The 22,061-nt window shown below is 52.0% G+C and overlaps 2 protein-coding genes across 2 annotated transcripts in view; one reads left to right on the top strand and one right to left on the bottom strand.

The window, feature by feature from the left end:
* GOLT1B (golgi transport 1B) overlaps positions 1–22,061 on the top strand; it is a 266,853-nt gene that overhangs the window by 53,192 nt on the left and 191,600 nt on the right. The window lies entirely within an intron of this gene.
* Positions 1–22,061, bottom strand: part of ABCC9 (ATP binding cassette subfamily C member 9) — a 78,716-nt gene that overhangs the window by 42,337 nt on the left and 14,318 nt on the right. Inside the window, 15 exon segments of the mRNA XM_075275510.1 lie at positions 588–629; positions 1,197–1,302; positions 3,541–3,613; positions 3,731–3,841; positions 4,324–4,432; positions 7,656–7,798; positions 7,953–7,993; positions 8,640–8,802; positions 8,873–9,007; positions 15,542–15,697; positions 15,773–15,949; positions 16,845–17,033; positions 19,894–20,136; positions 20,213–20,379; positions 21,856–21,977. Of these exon segments, the coding sequence (XP_075131611.1) occupies positions 588–629; positions 1,197–1,302; positions 3,541–3,613; positions 3,731–3,841; positions 4,324–4,432; positions 7,656–7,798; positions 7,953–7,993; positions 8,640–8,802; positions 8,873–9,007; positions 15,542–15,697; positions 15,773–15,949; positions 16,845–17,033; positions 19,894–20,136; positions 20,213–20,379; positions 21,856–21,977 (1,977 nt within the window).

Here is a 22,061-nt window from a genome sequence, read left to right as displayed (position 1 = left end):
CCGACTGTAGGACAGGAGAATACAATCTATTACTATCTGTTATCTGCCATGTCAGGAGAGGAGAGGCCGACTGTAGGACAGGGGAATACAATCTATTACTATCTGTTATCAGCCAGGGACAGGAGAGGAGAGGCCGACTGTAGGACAGGGGAATACAATCTATTACTATCTGTTATCAGCCATGTCAGGAGAGGAGAGGCCGACTGTAGGACAGGAGAATACAATCTATTACTATCTGTTATCAGCCATGTCAGGAGGGGAGAGGCCGACTGTAGGACAGGGGAATACAATCTATTACTATCTGTTATCAGCCATGTCAGGAGAGGAGAGGCCGACTGTAGGACAGGGGAATACAATCTATTACTATCTGTTATCAGCCATGTCAGGAGAGGAGAGGCTGATCCCAGATGGATGGCATCATGTTCACTGTTAGTCTATGGGCGGAGTTGTCTGACCACCACTTATCATGCAGTCCCCCCCCCCCCCCCACATGCGGTTGCCCTGGGTTACACTTTATTTTAGTGGTTTCCACATTCCCTTTAATCATTTAGGATTAGCGGTCAGGCAGCGCACATTGCGGTCAGTACCTGTACAGTCCATCCGCTCCCCAGTCACCTTCCAGGGGAAGTCTGAAATGTGCAGCAAAAAAGTAATAAGTGGTTATCTATGAGAATCCCGTAAATAACCTACCGCGACAACGGCAGAAGAGTGCAATGAGGACAGCGGCCTAGAGAAAGTCTATATGTTATTACACTGGAGGAAAAACAGATGATTATCATATACTAGCAGTGTATCACACAGGGTGAGCTTAGATACACACTGCACCTCCACCATTGCTGTATCACACAGGGTGAGCTTAGATACACACTGCACCTCCACCATTGCTGTATCACACAGGGTGAGCCTAGATACACACTGCACCTCCACCATTGCTGTATCACACAGGGTGAGCCTAGATACACACTGCACCTCCACCATTGCTGTATCACACAGGGTGAGCTTAGATACACACTGCACCTCCACCATTGCTGTATCACACAGGGTGAGCCTAGATACACACTGCACCTCCACCATTGTTGTATCACACAGGGTGAGCCTAGATACACACTGCACCTCCACCATTGCTGTATCACACAGGATGAGCTTAGATACGCCACACACTGCTCAGTACACTATCCCGCTGCGACTCCACTCACTTGTTCCAGCACACACGTCCCTCCAGCGTCTGCATCTCTCCGAGAATGGCGAGCAACAGCGAGGATTTGCCACAACCGACCTGTCCGACCACCATGGTCAGCTGACCTGCACCCAAACAGAGCGAATATTAAGACACAGCATCTCCATGGAAACAAACCGAGAAATACAGGCAGTAATATTACAGGGCCCCAAATAACACAACGGGGCCCAAAGTAACCAATCAGAGCGCAGCTTACATTGTCCCAGAGCAGGGTAAGAGAAGGAAGCTGCGCTCTGATTGGTTGCTAGGCCTTGTAGACAGGCTTGATAATTGAGGTCCAATGTTCACATAGGAAATGCATCATGTGACCACTTTCTTTCAGCTCTGCTGATTGGTTAAGGAGACACCAGTATAAGTCATGTGACCTGAGTTGTGCTGATTGGTTGTGAAGGTACATTCTGTGTCACTATAGCAGATAGGTGTGTCATGTGACCCATTACCACTCTGCTTATTGGCCACTGGAATCCTTCTAGGAACTAAAGGGCATAGTCATGTGACAGCTCCAGACTCTGCTGATAGGATGAGCCCGGTCAACCAAAGAAGTCAGGACTTGTCACGGATCTGTGTCATGTGACCTCATTCATCTCTGCTCATTGGTTAGAAGGCAGTACAGGAGGGAGGTGTGTCACGTGACCTCTCTCTGATCGGCTTACTAGATGTGCGTGTCACGTGACCTCTCTCTGATCTTCTGATTGGCTTACTAGATGTGCGTGTCACGTGACCTCTCTCTGATTGGCTTACTAGATGTGCGTGTCACGTGACCTCCCTCTGATCTTCTGATTGGCTTACTAGATGTGCGTGTCACGTGACCTCCCTCTGATCTTCTGATTGGCTTACTAGATGTGCGTGTCACGTGACCTCCCTCTGATCTTCTGATTGGCTTACTAGATGTGCGTGTCACGTGACCTCTCTCTGATCTTCTGATTGGCTTACTAGATGTGCATGTCACGTGACCTCCCTCTGTTCTTCTGATTGGCTTACTAGATGTGCGTGTCACGTGACCTCTCTCTGATCTTCTGATTGGCTTACTAGATGTGCGTGTCACGTGACCTCCCTCTGTTCTTCTGATTGTCACGTGACCTCGCTCTGATCTTCTGATTGGCTTACTAGATGTGCGTGTCACGTGACCTCGCTCTGATCTTCTGATTGGCTTACTAGATGTGCGTGTCACGTGACCTCGCTCTGATCTTCTGATTGGCTTACTAGATGTGCGTGTCACGTGACCTCCCTCTGATCTTCTGATTGGCTTACTAGATGTGCGTGTCACGTGACCTCCCTCTGATCTTCTGATTGGCTTACTAGATGTGCGTGTCACGTGACCTCCCTCTGTTCTTCTGATTGGCTTACTAGATGTGCGTGTCACGTGACCTCCCTCTGTTCTTCTGATTGGCTTACTAGATGTGCGTGTCACGTGACCTCTCTCTGATCTTCTGATTGGCTTACTAGATGTGCGTGTCACGTGACCTCCCTCTGATCTTCTGATTGGCTTACTAGATGTGCGTGTCACGTGACCTCCCTCTGATCTTCTGATTGGCTTACTAGATGTGCGTGTCACGTGACCTCCCTCTGATCTTCTGATTGGCTTACTAGATGTGCGTGTCACGTGACCTCTCTCTGATCTTCTGATTGGCTTACTAGATGTGCATGTCACGTGACCTCCCTCTGTTCTTCTGATTGGCTTACTAGATGTGCGTGTCACGTGACCTCTCTCTGATCTTCTGATTGGCTTACTAGATGTGCGTGTCACGTGACCTCCCTCTGTTCTTCTGATTGTCACGTGACCTCGCTCTGATCTTCTGATTGGCTTACTAGATGTGCGTGTCACGTGACCTCGCTCTGATCTTCTGATTGGCTTACTAGATGTGCGTGTCACGTGACCTCCCTCTGTTCTTCTGATTGTCACGTGACCTCGCTCTGATCTTCTGATTGGCTTACTAGATGTGCGTGTCACGTGACCTCTCTCTGATCTTCTGATTGTCACGTGACCTCCCTCTGATCTTCTGATTGGCTTACTAGATGTGCGTGTCACGTGACCTCTCTCTGATCTTCTGATTGTCACGTGACCTCGCTCTGATCTTCTGATTGGCTTACTAGATGTGCGTGTCACGTGACCTCTCTCTGATCTTCTGATTGTCACGTGACCTCCCTCTGATCTTCTGATTGGCTTACTAGATGTGCGTGTCCTGTGACCTCTCTCTGATCTTCTGATTGGCTTACTAGATGTGCGTGTCACGTGACCTCTCTCTGATCTTCTGATTGGCTTACTAGATGTGCGTGTCCTGTGACCTCTTTGTCCTTCTTACCTGTTGGGATCTGGATATTAATATTAGACAATGTTGCCAGTCCGGTCCCCCAGGAGAAGTATCCGCCATACACCTGTAAGAGAATGATGGCCATGGTGACCAGGTTGACTCCGCCCATTTTCAGGTGTAGCACTGAGCGTCCCCCCTAATGGAGGATGTGCTAACAAGGAGAATATCAGACACTAGTGACCTTGATGGCGGCCTCCTCACAGTCCTGAGGGCGGAGCTGCCTCCGCGGGGTCTGCTCGTAGCGATCCAGCTGGTACCGCAGCGGCTGCTTCCTGTTGATGGCCCTGGAATGCTACAGGATATAAGAGAGACAAGGCTGAGCATGACCACCAGCGCCCCCTGCCTGTGGGTACGGCGCCCCCCTGCCTGTGGGTACGGCGCCCCCACCCATTGTGGTGTCATGTCCCTTCTACCCATGATCCTCCAGTGAGGGGGATAACCCCGCTATATCTGGCAGGTAACCGTAGAAATAACAGAACTCTGCAACAGATCTTGTGGTTCATTCCTTACTTGTCAAGACCTCCTAAACTTCTCACAGCTGAGGGTTTGTTACAGTGTATCAGTGCAGACAATCCTCTGTGAGGTGAACAAAGCAGGAACACAAATCTTTTCCCACTTCATGATAGTTTGTTACAATGTATCAGTGCAGGTAATGTATCAGCCACTGTCGGTCACTTTGTATCTCTGCTGTGTCGTTACAGTGTTTCTCTAGCAGCAGTGACCTCTACAGTGTGCGGCGTCACCAGTGAGCACTGCGATGAGCGCGGTACGTACAATTCCAGGATGTTTCCGGCAGGCGTCCAGCAGCGCGGGGGAATCTCCATTTCTTGGGCTGTCATCTCGGATCTCGTCACTTGTGAAGAACTCGTTTAGTTTCTGAACGCTGGAGGGAGAGAAAAGCAGGACGGGAGGTGAGATCAAATATACATATATATACACCTATAGATGGACCTCATCATATATACACCTATAGATGGACCTCATCATATATACAGATATACACCTATAGATGGACCTCATCATATATACACATATACACCTATAGATGGACCTACATATATATATATATATACACACCTATAGATGGACCTCGTCATATATACACATATACACCTATAGATGGACCTCGTCATATATATACACTCACCGGCCACTTTATTAGGTACACCTGTCCAACTGCTCGTTAACACTTAATTTCTAATCAGCCAATCACATGGCGGCAACTCAGTGCATTTAGGCATGTAGACATGGTCAAGACAATCTCCTGCAGTTCCACCCGAGCATCAGTATGGGGAAGAAAGGTGATTTGAGTGCCTTTGAACGTGGCATGGTTGTTGGTGCCAGAAGGGCTGGTCTGAGTATTTCAGAAACTGCTGATCTACTGGGATTTTCACGCACAACCATCTCTAGGGTTTACAGAGAATGGTCCGAAAAAGAAAAAACATCCAGTGAGCGGCAGTTCTGTGGGGGGCGGAAATGCGTTGTTGATGCCAGAGGTCAGAGGAGAATGGCCAGACTGGTTCGAGCTGATAGAAAGGCAACAGTGACTCAAATAGCCACCCGTTACAACCAAGGTAGCCAGAAGAGCATCTCTGAACGCCGCACAGTACGTCCAACTTTGAGGCTACAGATGGGCTACAGCAGCAGAAGACCACACCGGGTGCCACTCCTTTCAGCTAAGAACAGGAAACTGAGGCTACAATTTGCACAAGCTCATCGAAATTGGACAATTGAAGATTGGAAAAACGTTGCCTGGTCTGATGAGTCTCGATTTCTGCTGCGACATTCGGATGGTAGGGTCAGAATTTGGCGTCAACAACATGAAAGCATGGATCCATCCTGCCTTGTATCGGTAACGGTTCAGGCTGGTGGTGGTGGTGTCATGGTGTGGGGAATATTTTCTTGGCACTCTTTGGGCCCCTTGGTACCAATTGAGCATCGTTGCAACGCCAAAGCCTACCTGAGTATTGTTGCTGACCATGTCCATCCCTTTATGAGCACAATGTCCCCAACATCTGATGGCTACTTTCAGCAGGATAATGCAATGCCATGTCATAAAGTAGGGGGGGGGGGGGGGGAGTTGGATTTGGGTGGGTGAGTATGGGGAGGTGGGGTGGGGCGGATGGTTTGGGGTATAACAGTCCGTGGAGTCTCATCTTCCTCTTCGTTGGTGACTGCTATATGGGGAGGTGGGGGTGGGGCGGGTGTATTGGGATAAATATAACAGTCCGTGGAGTCTCATCTTCCTCTTAGTTGGTGGCTGCTATATGGGGAGGTGGGGGCGGGGCGGGTGTATTGGGATAAATATAACAGTCCATGGAGTCTCATCTTCCTCTGGTTTGGTGACAGCTGGACACGTATTGGGCAGCGATCTCCACAGTGGCCTCTTCTTCTCCCAGTAGGATGTAGAGTTTCTTCTTCTCCCAGTCTGGGATGTGGGCAGAGAGTCTTTGGTAGTAGACGGCCCTCACAGCTGAGTATTTGGTGCAGTGTAGCAGGAAGTGGGTCTGGTCTTCTAGGGCCCCCTGGTCACAGTGCTGGCACAGTCTCTTCTCCCGTGGCTTGTACGTCTGCCTGTATCGCCCCGTCTCTATCTCTAGGTTGTGGGCGCTCAGTCTGTACCGGCTCAGGGTCTGTCTGTGCTTGGGGTGGCGTATTCTCTCCAGGTAGGTGGCCATGGTGTAGTCCCTTTGTAGGGATTGGTACACATTGGTGAGTTTCTTGGAGTTATTTATTTCGTTTCTCCATTCTTCAATGTACCGCTCTCTGTTTGCCTCTGTGGTCGCCTTTATTTCGGCCTTGGTTATCATCTGTTGGTGTTTTTGGTTTGGTGGTTGGCTGCTGTTTGGTTGGTGAGTGTCTGGTTTGCTCAGGTGGCTTAGCCATGCTTGGTGGTGGTAGGAGTCGCTCCCCTGGATGTGTGCCTGGAAAGCTAGCGCCCTCTTCTGTATGGTGAGCCATAGGGGGAGTCTGCCTAGCTCTGCCCTGCAGGCCATGTTGGTGGTGTTGCGATGGACATGGAGCAGGTATTTGCAGAACTCCAGGTGGAAGTTCTCTGTTGGGCTGGAATCCCACTTTGACTGGTCTGGGTAGGTGGCTGGGCCCCAAACCTCGCTGCCATAGAGAAGGATCGGGGTGATGACTGCGTCAAATATCTTCAGCCAGACCCTCACCGGTGGTTTGAGGTGGTACAGTTGTCTTCTGATGGCGTAGAAGGTTCTGCAGGCTTTTGCTTTCAGGGTTTCTATTGCTGCTTTGAAGCTTCCTGATTGGCTGAGCTCCAGCCCCAGGTAGGTGTAGCTGTTGGTTTTCTCCAGTGTGGAGCCGTTCAGTGTGAATTGTGGGGTGGTGGAGGCTTTATTGTGGCCCTTCTTCTGGAATACCATGATTTTGGTCTTCTTCTGGTTGATGGGTAGGGCCCATGTGGTGCTGAATTTTTCCAGCACTGACAGGCTTTCTTGGAGGTCTTTCTCGGTGGGGGCCAGGAGTAGGAGGTCATCGGCGTATAGCAGGAACTTCACCTCTCGATTGTTCAGGGTGAGGCCTGGGGTTGGTGAGGTCTCCAGGGCTGTAGCCAGTTCATTGATATAGATGTTGAAGAGCGTTGGGCTCAGGCTCCAGCCTTGTCTGACCCCTCGGGCCTGTTGGAAGTATGCGGTCCTTTTCCCATTCACCTTCACACTGCACTGGTTTCCGGTGTAGGAGCTCTTGATGACGTCGTACGTTCTTCCTCCTATTCCACTCTCTAGGAGTTTTAGGAGTAGGCCTGGGTGCCATACTGAATCAAACGCCTTCTTAAAGTCTACGAAGCAGGTGAATATCTTGCCTCTTCTGGTGTTGTGGACGTGCGTCTTGATGAGGCTGTGCAGGGTGTAGATATGGTCTGTGGTGCGGTGGTTTGGACCTCATCATATATACACATATACACCTACAGATGGACCTCATTATAGATATATACACATTTACACCTATACATAGACCTCATTATATATATATATGAGCAGGGCATGTGTATCAACAGCAGCCTCGTACAGTATATAACAGTGCAGCGCCCCCAGTGGCCATAGCTGTGATTACAGGTCACCTATAAGGGATGGATGACGCACCTCACCAGCGCCTTCACCGCAAATCTGACAACCGTGGAGAGGAGGAAGAGCGGAGTCACCAGGATGTGGAAGAGTGACAGGGATGCAAAGGCGTTGGCCGGGGTCAGGGTCTCGTGCTCCACGTACTCGTGGGTGACAAATGTCTGAGGGCCACACAAGAAACCAGGTTACATATTAGAGAAAAGCAAGAAGGGCATACAAGGGGCCCCAAAATGATGGTTAGGGTGAATGACCCCCTGACACGTGATCACCCGCCATATTACCGCCATACAGTACAGTCACAGGACCCGATCTTACCGCCAGCACGGCCGCGATGGGGATGGCTGCGTTCATAAATACTGCAAAATACAGAAGATCACAGACATCAGAAGAGGATGAGAACTACAACTCCCAGCATGCCCTGACAGCCTGACCTGGAAAACTACCAAATAACAGGCGGACCGGTCAGTTATGGGTTAACATTAACCCCCTCCTTGCCACGACCTCTATACATGGAGACAATAGGGCACTCTCTGGCTCTCGCCCGCAGGCTGCGCTGTCGCCCTCTATACACCCATCTGTGCTGATGACCCAGATTCTGAGATTTCAGGTCAGCACTCCGCAGAATGTAATCCCAGGCATCGGAGCCCCCCCACAGCCCCCAGACCAAATAGTCCCATCATCCATCGTCACGGCACAGACTATTCACCCATCATTGACATTGTAAGACTGCAGCCCCGGCCCCCCAAACCCCTGACATAACCCCCAACAACCCAGACTGCAGCCCCGGCCCCCCAAACCCCTGACATAACCCCCAACAACCCTGACTGCAGCCCCGGCCCCCCAAACCCCTGACATAACCCCCAACAACCCAGACTGCAGCCCCGGCCCCCCAAACCCCTGACATAACCCCCAACAACCCAGACTGCAGCCCCGGCCCCCCAAACCCCTGACATAACCCCCAGACATTGTAAGACTGCAGCCCCGGCCCCCCTATTTTCGTACTGGACAGGGAGGTGTGGAGGGCGAATTTCTTGAGGCTGCTGAGCTCCTTCATCCTGGTCTCCTCCACGCTGGCGCAGAAGACGCTCTCCCAGGCGTACAGCTTCAGCAGCTTTATACCCTTCAGGATCTCATTCGTCTTCTTCAACCTCTCGGTGGAATAATCCTGAAGGGTCAGAGACACGGTTACCCCAAAGTCTGAGCGGCAGCAGATGGGGCGCCAGGGCCGTACTCACCAGGGTGTCCTTCTGAACCTCAGCCAGCTTCGTAGCAATGAAGTATTGTATCGGAGCGAGCAGGACGATGACCGCGGCGCCAACCAGAGCGCTGACCCCCAGGAGCTTGTACAAGAGGATGACCCCCATAATAATCTACAGAGAGACCCGGAAATATCTATTACTGACAACCAGCTGTATATACCGTGTCTGAGAGGTAGTCACAGCCCCGCCCCCTGTTACTGACAACCAGCCTGTATATATCATGTCTGAGAGGTAGTCACAGCCCCGCCCCCTGTTACTGACAACCAGCTGTATATATCATGTCTGAGAGGTAGTCACAGCCCCGCCCCCTGTTACTGACAACCAGCCGTATATATCATGTCTGAGAGGTAGTCACAGCCCCGCCCCCTGTTACTGACAACCAGCCGTATATATCATGTCTGAGAGGTAGTCACAGCCCCGCCCCCTGTTACTGACAACCAGCCGTATATATCATGTCTGAGAGGTAGTCACAGCCCCGCCCCCTGTTACTGACAACCAGCCTGTATATATCATGTCTGAGAGGTAGTCACAGCCCCGCCCCCTGTTACTGACAACCAGCTGTATATATCATGTCTGAGAGGTAGTCACAGCCCCGCCCCCTGTTACTGACAACCAGCTGTATATACCATGTCTGAGAGGTAGTCACAGCCCTGCCCCCTGTTACTGACAACCAGCCTGTATATATCATGTCTGAGAGGTAGTCACAGCCCCACCCCCTGTTACTGACAATCAGCCTGTATATATCATGTCTGAGAGGTAGTCACAGCCCCGCCCCCTGTTACTGACAACCAGCCTGTATATATCATGTCTGAGAGGTAGTCACAGCCCCGCCCCCTGTTACTGACAACCAGCCTGTATATATCATGTCTGAGAGGTAGTCACAGCCCCGCCCCCTGTTACTGACAACCAGCCTGTATATATCATGTCTGAGAGGTAGTCACAGCCCCGCCCCCTGTTACTGACAACCAGCTGTATATATCATGTCTGAGAGGTAGTCACAGCCCTGCCCCCTGTTACTGACAACCAGCTGTATATACCATGTCTGAGAGGTAGTCACAGCCCCGCCCCCTGTTACTGACAACCAGCCTGTATATATCATGTCTGAGAGGTAGTCACAGCCCCGCCCCCTGTTACTGACAACCAGCCTGTATATATCATGTCTGAGAGGTAGTCACAGCCCCGCCCCCTGTTACTGACAACCAGCCTGTATATACCATGTCTGAGAGGTAGTCACAGCCCCGCCCCCTGTTACTGACAACCAGCTGTATATACCATGTCTGAGAGGTAGTCACAGCCCCGCCCCCTGTTACTGACAACCAGCCTGTATATATCATGTCTGAGAGGTAGTCACAGCCCCGCCCCCTGTTACTGACAACCAGCTGTATATATCATGTCTGAGAGGTAGTCACAGCCCCGCCCCCTGTTACTGACAACCAGCTGTATATATCATGTCTGAGAGGTAGTCACAGCCCTGCCCCCTGTTACTGACAACCAGCTGTATATACCATGTCTGAGAGGTAGTCACAGCCCCGCCCCCTGTTACTGACAATCAGCCTGTATATATCATGTCTGAGAGGTAGTCACAGCCCCGCCCCCTGTTACTGACAACCAGCCTGTATATACCATGTCTGAGAGGTAGTCACAGCCCCGCCCCCTGTTACTGACAACCAGCCTGTATATACCATGTCTGAGAGGTAGTCACAGCCCCGCCCCCTGTTACTGACAACCAGCTGTATATATCATGTCTGAGAGGTAGTCACAGCCCCGCCCCCTGTTACTGACAACCAATCTGTATATATCATGTCTGAGAGGTAGTCACAGCCCCGCCCCCTGTTACTGACAACCAGCCTGTATATATCATGTCTGAGAGGTAGTCACAGCCCCGCCCCCTGTTACTGACAACCAGCTGTATATATCATGTCTGAGAGGTAGTCACAGCCCCGCCCCCTGTTACTGACAACCAGCCTGTATATATCATGTCTGAGAGGTAGTCACAGCCCCGCCCCCTGTTACTGACAACCAGCTGTATATATCATGTCTGAGAGGTTGTCACAGCCCCGCCCCCTGTATATATCATGTCTGAGAGGTAGTCACAGCCCCGCCCCCTGTTACTGACAACCAGCTGTATATATCATGTCTGAGAGGTAGTCACAGCCCCGCCCCCTGTTACTGACAACCAGCTGTATATACCATGTCTGAGAGGTTGTCACAGCCCCGCCCCCTGTATATATCATGTCTGAGAGGTAGTCACAGCCCTGCCCCCTGTTACTGACAACCAGCTGTATATACCATGTCTGAGAGGTAGTCACAGCCCCGCCCCCTGTTACTGACAATCAGCCTGTATATATCATGTCTGAGAGGTAGTCACAGCCCCGCCCCCTGTTACTGACAACCAGCTGTATATACCATGTCTGAGAGGTAGTCACAGCCCTGCCCCCTGTTACTGACAACCAGCTGTATATACCATGTCTGAGAGGTAGTCACAGCCCCGCCCCCTGTTACTGACAATCAGCCTGTATATATCATGTCTGAGAGGTAGTCACAGCCCCGCCCCCTGTTACTGACAACCAGCTGTATATATCATGTCTGAGAGGTAGTCACAGCCCCGCCCCCTGTTACTGACAACCAGCCTGTATATATCATGTCTGAGAGGTAGTCACAGCCCCGCCCCCTGTTACTGACAACCAGCTGTATATACCATGTCTGAGAGGTAGTCACAGCCCCGCCCCCTGTTACTGACAACCAGCTGTATATATCATGTCTGAGAGGTAGTCACAGCCCCGCCCCCTGTTACTGACAACCAGCTGTATATACCATATCTGAGAGGTAGTCACAGCCCCGCCCCCTGTTACTGACAACCAGCTGTATATATCATGTCTGAGAGGTAGTCACAGCCCCGCCCCCTGTTACTGACAACCAGCCTGTATATATATCATGTCTGAGAGGTTGTCACAGCTCCGCCCCCTGTTACTGACAACCAGCTGTATATATATCATGTCTGAGAGGTAGTCACAGCCCCGCCCCCTGTTACTGACAACCAGCCTGTATATATCATGTCTGAGAGGTAGTCACAGCCCCGCCCCCTGTTACTGACAACCAGCTGTATATATCATGTCTGAGAGGTAGTCACAGCCCCGCCCCCTGTTACTGACAACCAGCCTGTATATATCATGCCTGAGAGGTAGTCACAGCCCCGCCCCCTGTTACTGACAACCAGCTGTATATACCATGTCTGAGAGGTAGTCACAGCCCCGCCCCCTGTTACTGACAACCAGCTGTATATATCATGTCTGAGAGGTAGTCACAGCCCCGCCCCCTGTTACTGACAACCAGCTGTATATACCATGTCTGAGAGGTAGTCACAGCCCCGCCCCCTGTTACTGACAACCAGCCTGTATATATCATGTCTGAGAGGTAGTCATAGCCCCGCCTCCTGTTACTGACAACCAGCCTGTATATACCATGTCTGAGAGGTAGTCACAGCCCCGCCCCCTGTTACTGACAACCAGCTGTATATATCATGTCTGAGAGGTAGTCACAGCCCCGCCCCCTGTTACTGACAACCAGCTGTATATACCATGTCTGAGAGGTTGTCACAGCCCCGCCCCCTGTATATAGCATGTCTGAGAGGTAGTCACAGCCCCGCCCCCTGTTACTGACAACCAGCCTGTATATACCATGTCTGAGAGGTAGTCACAGCCCCGCCCCCTTTTACTGACAACCAGCCTGTATATATCATGTCTGAGAGGTAGTCACAGCCCCGCCCCCTGTTACTGACAACCAGCTGTATATATCATGTCTGAGAGGTAGTCACAGCCCCGCCCCCTGTTACTGACAACCAGCCTGTATATACCATGTCTGAGAGGTAGTCACAGCCCCGCCCCCTGTTACTGACAACCAGCTGTATATATCATGTCTGAGAGGTAGTTACAGCCCTGCCCCCTGTTACTGACAACCAGCTGTATATATCATGTCTGAGAGGTAGTCACAGCCCCGCCCCCTGTTACTGACAACCAGCCTGTATATATCATGCCTGAGAGGTAGTCACAGCCCCGCCCCCTGTTACTGACAACCAGCTGTATATACCATGTCTGAGAGGTAGTCACAGCCCCGCCCCCTGTTACTGACAACCAGCCTGTATATACCATGTCTGAGAGGTAGTCACAGCCCCGCCCCCTGTTACTGACAACCAGCTGTATATATCATGTCTGAGAGGTAGTCACAGCCCCGCCCCCTGTTACTGACAACCAGCTGTATATATCATGTCTGAGAGGTAGTCACAGCCCCGCCCCCTGTTACTGACAACCAGCTGTATATATCATGTCTGAGAGGTAGTCACAGCCCCGCCCCCTGTTACTGACAACCAGCCTGTATATACCATGTCTGAGAGGTAGTCACAGCCCCGCCCCCTGTTACTGACAACCAGCTGTATATATCATGTCTGAGAGGTAGTCACAGCCCCGCCCCCTGTTACTGACAACCAGCTGTATATATCATGTCTGAGAGGTAGTCACAGCCCCGCCCCCTGTTACTGACAACCAGCTGTATATACCATGTCTGAGAGGTTGTCACAGCCCCGCCCCCTGTATATATCATGTCTGAGAGGTAGTCACAGCCCCGCCCCCTGTTACTGACAACCAGCTGTATATATCATGTCTGAGAGGTAGTCACAGCCCCGCCCCCTGTTACTGACAACCAGCTGTATATACCATGTCTGAGAGGTTGTCACAGCCCCGCCCCCTGTATATATCATGTCTGAGAGGTAGTCACAGCCCTGCCCCCTGTTACTGACAACCAGCTGTATATACCATGTCTGAGAGGTAGTCACAGCCCCGCCCCCTGTTACTGACAATCAGCCTGTATATATCATGTCTGAGAGGTTGTCACAGCCCCGCCCCCTGTATATACCATGTCTGAGAGGTTGTCACAGCCCCGCCCCCTGTATATAGCATGTCTGAGAGGTAGTCACAGCCCCGCCCCCTGTTACTGACAACCAGCCTGTATATACCATGTCTGAGAGGTAGTCACAGCCCCGCCCCCTGTTACTGACAACCAGCTGTATATATCATGTCTGAGAGGTAGTCACAGCCCCGCCCCCTGTTACTGACAACCAGCCTGTATATACCATGTCTGAGAGGTAGTCACAGCCCCGCCCCCTGTTACTGACAACCAGCTGTATATATCATGTCTGAGAGGTAGTCACAGCCCCGCCCCCTGTTACTGACAACCAGCCTGTATATACCATGTCTGAGAGGTAGTCACAGCCCCGCCCCCTGTTACTGACAACCAGCTGTATATATCATGTCTGAGAGGTAGTCACAGCCCCGCCCCCTGTTACTGACAACCAGCCTGTATATATCATGCCTGAGAGGTAGTCACAGCCCCGCCCCCTGTTACTGACAACCAGCTGTATATACCATGTCTGAGAGGTAGTCACAGCCCCGCCCCCTGTTACTGACAACCAGCCTGTATATATCATGTCTGAGAGGTAGTCACAGCCCCGCCCCCTGTTACTGACAACCAGCTGTATATATCATGTCTGAGAGGTAGTCACAGCCCCGCCCCCTGTTACTGACAACCAGCCTGTATATATCATGCCTGAGAGGTAGTCACAGCCCCGCCCCCTGTTACTGACAACCAGCTGTATATATCATGTCTGAGAGGTAGTCACAGCCCCGCCCCCTGTTACTGACAACCAGCTGTATATACCATGTCTGAGAGGTAGTCACAGCCCCGCCCCCTGTTACTGACAATCAGCCTGTATATATCATGTCTGAGAGGTAGTCACAGCCCCGCCCCCTGTTACTGACAACCAGCTGTATATACCATGTCTGAGAGGTAGTCACAGCCCCGCCCCCTGTTACTGACAACCAGCCTGTATATACCATGTCTGAGAGGTAGTCACAGCCCCGCCCCCTGTTACTGACAACCAGCTGTATATACCATGTCTGAGAGGTAGTCACAGCCCCGCCCCCTGTTACTGACAACCAGCTGTATATACCATGTCTGAGAGGTAGTCACAGCCCCGCCCCCTGTTACTGACAACCAGCTGTATATATCATGTCTGAGAGGTAGTCACAGCCCCGCCCCCAGTTACTGACAACCAGCTGTATATACCATGTCTGAGAGGTAGTCACAGCCCCGCCCCCTGTTACTGACAACCAGCTGTATATATCATGTCTGAGAGGTAGTCACAGCCCCGCCCCCAGTTACTGACAACCAGCTGTATATATCATGTCTGAGAGGTAGTCACAGCCCCGCCCCCAGTTACTGACAACCAGCTGTATATAACATGTCTGAGAGGTAGTCACAGCCCCGCCCCCTGTTACTGACAACCAGCTGTATATATCATGTCTGAGAGGTAGTCACAGCCCCGCCCCCTGTTACTGACAACCAGCCTGTATATACCATGTCTGAGAGGTAGTCACAGCCCCGCCCCCTGTTACTGACAACCAGCTGTATATATCATGTCTGAGAGGTAGTCACAGCCCCGCCCCCTGTTACTGACAACCAGCCTGTATATACCATGTCTGAGAGGTAGTCACAGCCCCGCCCCCTGTTACTGACATCACTGATCTGATATACTGCCAGGTGATGATGTCACAGTCGCCCGGTATTAGCGGGGCCCTTACTTGGCGGCTGTACCTGCACAGGCATCGCCCACAGATTGGGGCACAGGAACAGGAACCACATGAGCTGGTTGGTCTCGATGGCCACCAGGTTATTGATCTGGCCCAGGGTCATCTCTCCCATGGACATGTTGGACGTGGAGAGTTTGAGGATTTTGTTGTAGATCATGGCCTATAGTGAAGAGCGAGGTGTGACATCAGCAATAGACTGGAGCCCCCCCGCCCAGCTCCAGAGCATAGTACCCACCAGCAGCGCCCCCCGCAGGTTGATGCCGGTCTCTATGGCCACGTAGTAGGACGCCTGCAGGAAGGTTCTCTGTAGAATCAGGGCCAGGAATAAGAGGACGGCCAAGACATAGTTATTCTCCAGGAACTCCTTGGATGACAGGAAGCAGACACTGATGAAGGGGGTGCTGGGCAGGTCCTGGGGGGAGAGGGCAGCAGGGGGTCACATACTTATTATAGTCCCAGCAGCAGGATACAGGATTAGATACAGCCAGTCAGCAGACCATAGCTGGGGTCACATGGAGGGAGTAGACAGCAGAGTCAGTACTGGCAGGATTATCTACAGTCACCGCACTCACCTGTCCTGGCTCACACCGCACCGCACTCACCTGTCCTGGCTCACACCGCACTACACTCACCTGTCCTGGTTCACACCGCACTCGCCTGTCCTGGCTCACACCGCACCGCACTCGCCTGTCCTGGTTCACACCGCACTCACCTGTCCTGGCTCACACCGCACCGCACTCACCTGTCCTGGCTCACACCGCACTCGCCTGTCCTGGCTCACACCGCACCGCACTCGCCTGTCCTGGCTCACACCGCACCGCACTCACCTGTCCTGGCTCACACCGCACCGCACTCACCTGTCCTGGCTCACACCGCACCCACCTGTCCTGGCTCACACCGCACTCACCTGTCCTGGCTCACACCGCACTCACCTGTCCTGGCTCACACCGCACTCACCTGTCCTGGCTCACACCGCACTCACCTGTCCTGGCTCACACCGCACCGCACTCGCCTGTCCTGGCTCACACCGCACCGCACTCGCCTGTCCTGGCTCACACCGCACCGCACTCGCCTGTCCTGGCTCACACCGCACCGCACTCGCCTGTCCTGGCTCACACCGCACCGCACTCACCTGTCCTTGCGCACACCGCACCCACCTGTCCTGGCTCACACCGCACTCACCTGTCCTGGCTCACACCGCACTCACCTGTCCTGGCTCACACCGCACTCACCTGTCCTGGCTCACACCGCACTCACCTGTCCTGGCTCACACCGCACCCACCGATCCTGGATCGCACCGCACTCACCTGTTCTGTTTTGGCTTCATTGTTGCCGTTCAGATGTTGAACAATCCCCGAGATACAAAGAGGGCCGGCGAATCCCAGAAGATCTGCCAAATACCGGAACGTGCTGCTCAGGAGGATCGGGCGACCAAAGGCCTTATAGATGGCGAACCAGATGGAGGGAGTCTTATGGGGCTGATCCAGAACCTTCTTCTGTGGACAGGATGAGAGTATTACTGCACAGCACTGCAACCCCCACCCAGTAATGTCTCTAGGATTAGATACAGCATCACAGGGGATAGGATTAGATACACGGCTCAGTATACAGTATCACAGGGGATAGGATTAGATACACGGCTCAGTATACAGTATCACAGGGGATAGGATTAGATACACGGCTCAGTATACAGTATCACAGGGGATAGGATTAGATACACGGCTCAGTATACAGTATCACAGGGGATAGGATTAGATACACGGCTCAGTATACAGTATCACAGGGGATAGGATTAGATACACGGCTCAGTATACAGTATCACAGGGGATAGGATTAGATACACGGCTCAGTATACAGTATCACAGGGGATAGGATTAGATACACGGCTCAGTATACAGTATCACACGGGATAGGATTAGATACACGGCTCAGTATACAGTATCACACGGGATAGGATTAGATACACGGCTCAGTATACAGTATCACAGGGGATAGGATTAGATACACGGCTCAGTATACAGTATCACAGGGGATAGGATTAGATACACGGCTCAGTATACAGTATCACAGGGGATAGGATTAGATACACGGCTCAGTATACAGTATCACAGGGGATAGGATTAGATACACGGCTCAGTATACAGTATCACGCAGGGTAGGATTAGATACACGGCTCAGTATACAGTATCACGCAGGATAGGATTAGATACACGGCTCAGTATACAGTATCACGCAGGATAGGATTAGATACACGGCTCAGTATACAGTATCACGCAGGATAGGATTAGATACACGGCTCAGTATACAGTATCACGCAGGATAGGATTAGATACACGGCTCAGTATACAGTATCACGCAGGATAGGATTAGATACACGGCTCAGTATACAGTATCACGCGGGATAGGATTAGATACACGGCTCAGTATACAGTATCACAGGGGATAGGATTAGATACACGGCTCAGTATACAGTATCACGCGGGATAGGATTAGATACACGGCTCAGTATACAGTATCACGCAGGATAGGATTAGATACACGGCTCAGTATACAGTATCACGCAGGATAGGATTAGATACACGGCTCAGTATACAGTATCACGCAGGATAGGATTAGATACACGGCTCAGTATACAGTATCACGCAGGATAGGATTAGATACACGGCTCAGTATACAGTATCACGCAGGATAGGATTAGATACACGGCTCAGTATACAGTATCACGCAGGATAGGATTAGATACACGGCTCAGTATACAGTATCACGCAGGATAGGATTAGATACACGGCTCAGTATACAGTATCACGCAGGATAGGATTAGATACACAGCTCAGTATACAGTATCACGCAGGATAGGATTAGATACACAGCTCAGTATACAGTATCACGCAGGATAGGATTAGATACACAGCTCAGTATACAGTATCACACAGGATAGGATTAGATACACAGCTCAGTATACAGTATCACACAGGGTAGGATTAGATACACAGCTCAGTATACAGTATCACACAGGATAGGATTAGATACACAGCTCAGTATACAGTATCACACAGGAGAGGATTAGATACACAGCTCAGTATACAGTATCACACAGGAGAGGATTAGATACACAGCTCAGTATACAGTATCACGCGGGATAGGATTAGATACACAGCTCAGTATACAGTATCACGCGGGACAGGATTAGATACACAGCTCAGTATACAGTATCACACGGGATAGGATTAGATACACAGCTCAGTATACAGTATCACACGGGATAGGATTAGATACACAGCTCAGTATACAGTATCACACGGGATAGGATTAGATACACAGCTCAGTATACAGTATCACAGGGGATAGGATTAGATACACGGCTCAGTATACAGTATCACAGGGGATAGGATTAGATACACGGCTCAGTATACAGTATCACAGGGGATAGGATTAGATACACGGCTCAGTATACAGTATCACAGGGGATAGGATTAGATACACAGCTCAGTATACAGTATCACACGGGATAGGATTAGATACACGGCTCAGTATACAGTATCACACGGGATAGGATTAGATACACGGCTCAGTATACAGTATCACACGGGATAGGATTAGATACACGGCTCAGTATACAGTATCACAGGGGATAGGATTAGATACACGGCTCAGTATACAGTATCACACGGGATAGGATTAGATACACGGCTCAGTATACAGTATCACACGGGATAGGATTAGATACACGGCTCAGTATACAGTATCACACAGGATAGGATTAGATACACAGCTCAGTATACAGTATCACACGGGATAGGATTAGATACACAGCTCAGTATACAGTATCACACAGGATAGGATTAGATACAGCGGCTTAGCAGAGCATACCACTTAGATACACCAGACATCTACCCATGTGACCATGTACCGCACACACATGTATTACATTCCCTATATGTAGTAGATCCCCAGTGGACTCTGATGAGGGTCAGATTTCGGGTTACGGGGTCCCTTTAAGTCCCTGGAGCGGCAGCGCAGTCTCTGCACCAATCAGATTGGCCGGGGTCCAGGCACTTGTGTAAAGCGTCTCACCTCACAATGGAAAAATACAGAGAGCGCCAAAGCGTGTGAGGAGGCGATAACGTCATTAACCCTCCGCACACCGCCAGACCCCAGGGCCACAACTGCCTCCCGGGGCCCTTGGAATTTATGGTGGTTCAGGCTGAAACCAGGTCTGGTCCCTATCACACAGCTGAGGGTTTGTTACAGTTGTATCATGGAAGTAAACAAGGATAATTTGTTACAATGTATCAGTGCCGGGCGCCCTGTATCCTCTGCACCCCCCGCTCAGAGACGCCCTGCAGACTATTTCACCTTCTGCTGGTCGTAGGCGTCCTTCAGGCTGACATAGTTGGTGAGCGCTCTCATGGCGATGGGCAGCTTGCCGATGGTCTTCAGGTCGATGGGCCGCTTGTGCGCGGCGATGATGAGCGGGTTCATCCACCAGTACGTGGCTTTGGACAGTAAGTTCACAAACGGCTGCAGGAATCGCACCCCCAAGTCCTGCAGATCCTCGGGGGGCTTCACTTTTTGGGGGTTCATGAAGAACACATACTTCTGTAAGAAGAGGGCGGAGCAACATCAGAGGAGTGGCTAAGAGTGAGGGGGAGGAGCCTATAAAGCTATGACATACCCGGACGCGGATGACGTTGATCTCCACCGCCATGAGCAGGCCGTACAGGACCACCATGGCCCCCGTGATACAGAAGCGCAGCTGGTGCACCCCAACACCGTTCTCACAATACTTCACCAGCTTGATGGTCTTAGAGATGAAGGCCAAAATCCAGTAGAGGAAGAGCGCTGGGGAGACAGGGGTTAAATCCGTGTGACAACTGACAACCTGCAGGCGGCTCCTGAGGGCCCCGACCACCAGACATGAGGAACCAGAGAACCTGGAGGATCTCACACACCCCGCAAGTACAGCGACACCCCGATATACCCGCAGCCTCAGCAGCGCACACTAGTCACCGCGCAAACTCAACCGCCCTCCTCCATACCGCGCTCTACTCCGTGCCGCTCTCTACTCGCCTTCCTCCGTACCGCTCTCTCCTCTGTACCGCTCTCTCCTCTGTACCGCTCTCTCCTCCGTACCGCTCTCTCCTCGCCCTCCTCCGTACCGCGCTCTACTCCGTGCCGCTCTCTACTCGCCCTCCTCCGTACTGCTCTTTACTCGCCCTACTCTTTACCGCTCTCTACTCCGTGCCGCTCTCTACTCTCCTTCCTCTGCACAAACTCAACCGCCCTCCTCCGTACCGCGCTCCACTCGCCCTCCTCCGTACCACTCTCTCCTCCATGCTGCTCTCTACTCTCCCTCCTCTGTACCGCTCTCTACTTGCCCTCCTCTGCACAAACTCAACCGCCCTCCTCTGTACCGCTCTCTACTCGCCCTCCCCCGTACCACTCTCTCCTTCGTACCGCTCTCTCCTCTGCCACGCTCTCTCTTCCCTACCACTCTCTCCCCCGTACTACTCTCTCCTCTCCCGCTACCTCCTCTGCCACTCTCTCCTCCGTACCGCTCTCTCCTCTGCCACGCTCTCTCTTCCCTACCACTCTCTCCCCCGTACTACTCTCTCCTCTCCCGCTACCTCCTCTGCCACTCTCTCCTCCGTACCGCTCTCTCCTCTGCCACTCTCTCCCCCGTACTACTCTCTCCTCTGCCACTCTCTCCCCCGTACTACTCTCTCCTCTGCCACGCTCTCTCTTTCCTGACACTCTCTCCTCCGTACCGCTCTCTCCTCTGCCACTCTCTCTTCCCTGCCACTCTCTCCCCCGTACTACTCTCTCCTCTGCCACGCTCTCTCTTTCCTGACACTCTCTCCTCCGTACCGCTCTCTCCTCTGCCGCTCTCTCTTCCCTGCCGCTCTCTCCCCCGTACTACTCTCTCCTCTGCCACGCTCTCTCTCCCCCGCCGCTCTCTCTTCCCTGCCGCTCTCTCCCCCGTACTACTCTCTCCTCTGCCACGCTCTCTCTCCCCCGCCGCTCTCTCTTCCCTGCCACTCTCTCCCCGTACTACTCTCTCCTCTGCCACGCTCTCTTCCCTGCCACTCTCTCCCCCGTACCGCTCTCTCTTCTGCCACACTCTCTCTTCCCTGCCACTCTCCCCCGCCGCTCTCTCTTCCCTGCCGCTCTCTCCCCCGTACTACTCTCTCCTCTGCCACGCTCTCTCTCCCCCGCCGCTCTCTCTTCCCTGCCACTCTCTCCCCGTACCGCTCTCTCCTCTGCCGCGCTCTCTCTTCCCTTGCGCTCTCTCTCCTCACACTCTTATCCATCTCTCACCTAGTAACAGTTTGGGGAAGTTTGATGTCTCGATATTGTGGTAATAGATGATGGACGTGGTCGCCGCTATGAACCCCACAATGGCCGGCATGAAGAGGTGGAGGTGCCGCGAGCTCATGTTCCTGCACACAACACATCACACACTGATCAATACATCATCTATGATGATGACACCCGTTACTTGTATCCTTTGTATCTGGTGTCGG

Source organism: Leptodactylus fuscus, chromosome 5 (assembly GCF_031893055.1).
Source record: "Leptodactylus fuscus isolate aLepFus1 chromosome 5, aLepFus1.hap2, whole genome shotgun sequence".
NCBI lineage: Eukaryota > Metazoa > Chordata > Amphibia > Anura > Leptodactylidae > Leptodactylus > Leptodactylus fuscus.
The sequence above is the reverse complement of the archived record's forward strand: the minus strand, read 5'-3'. Positions and strand labels throughout refer to the sequence as shown.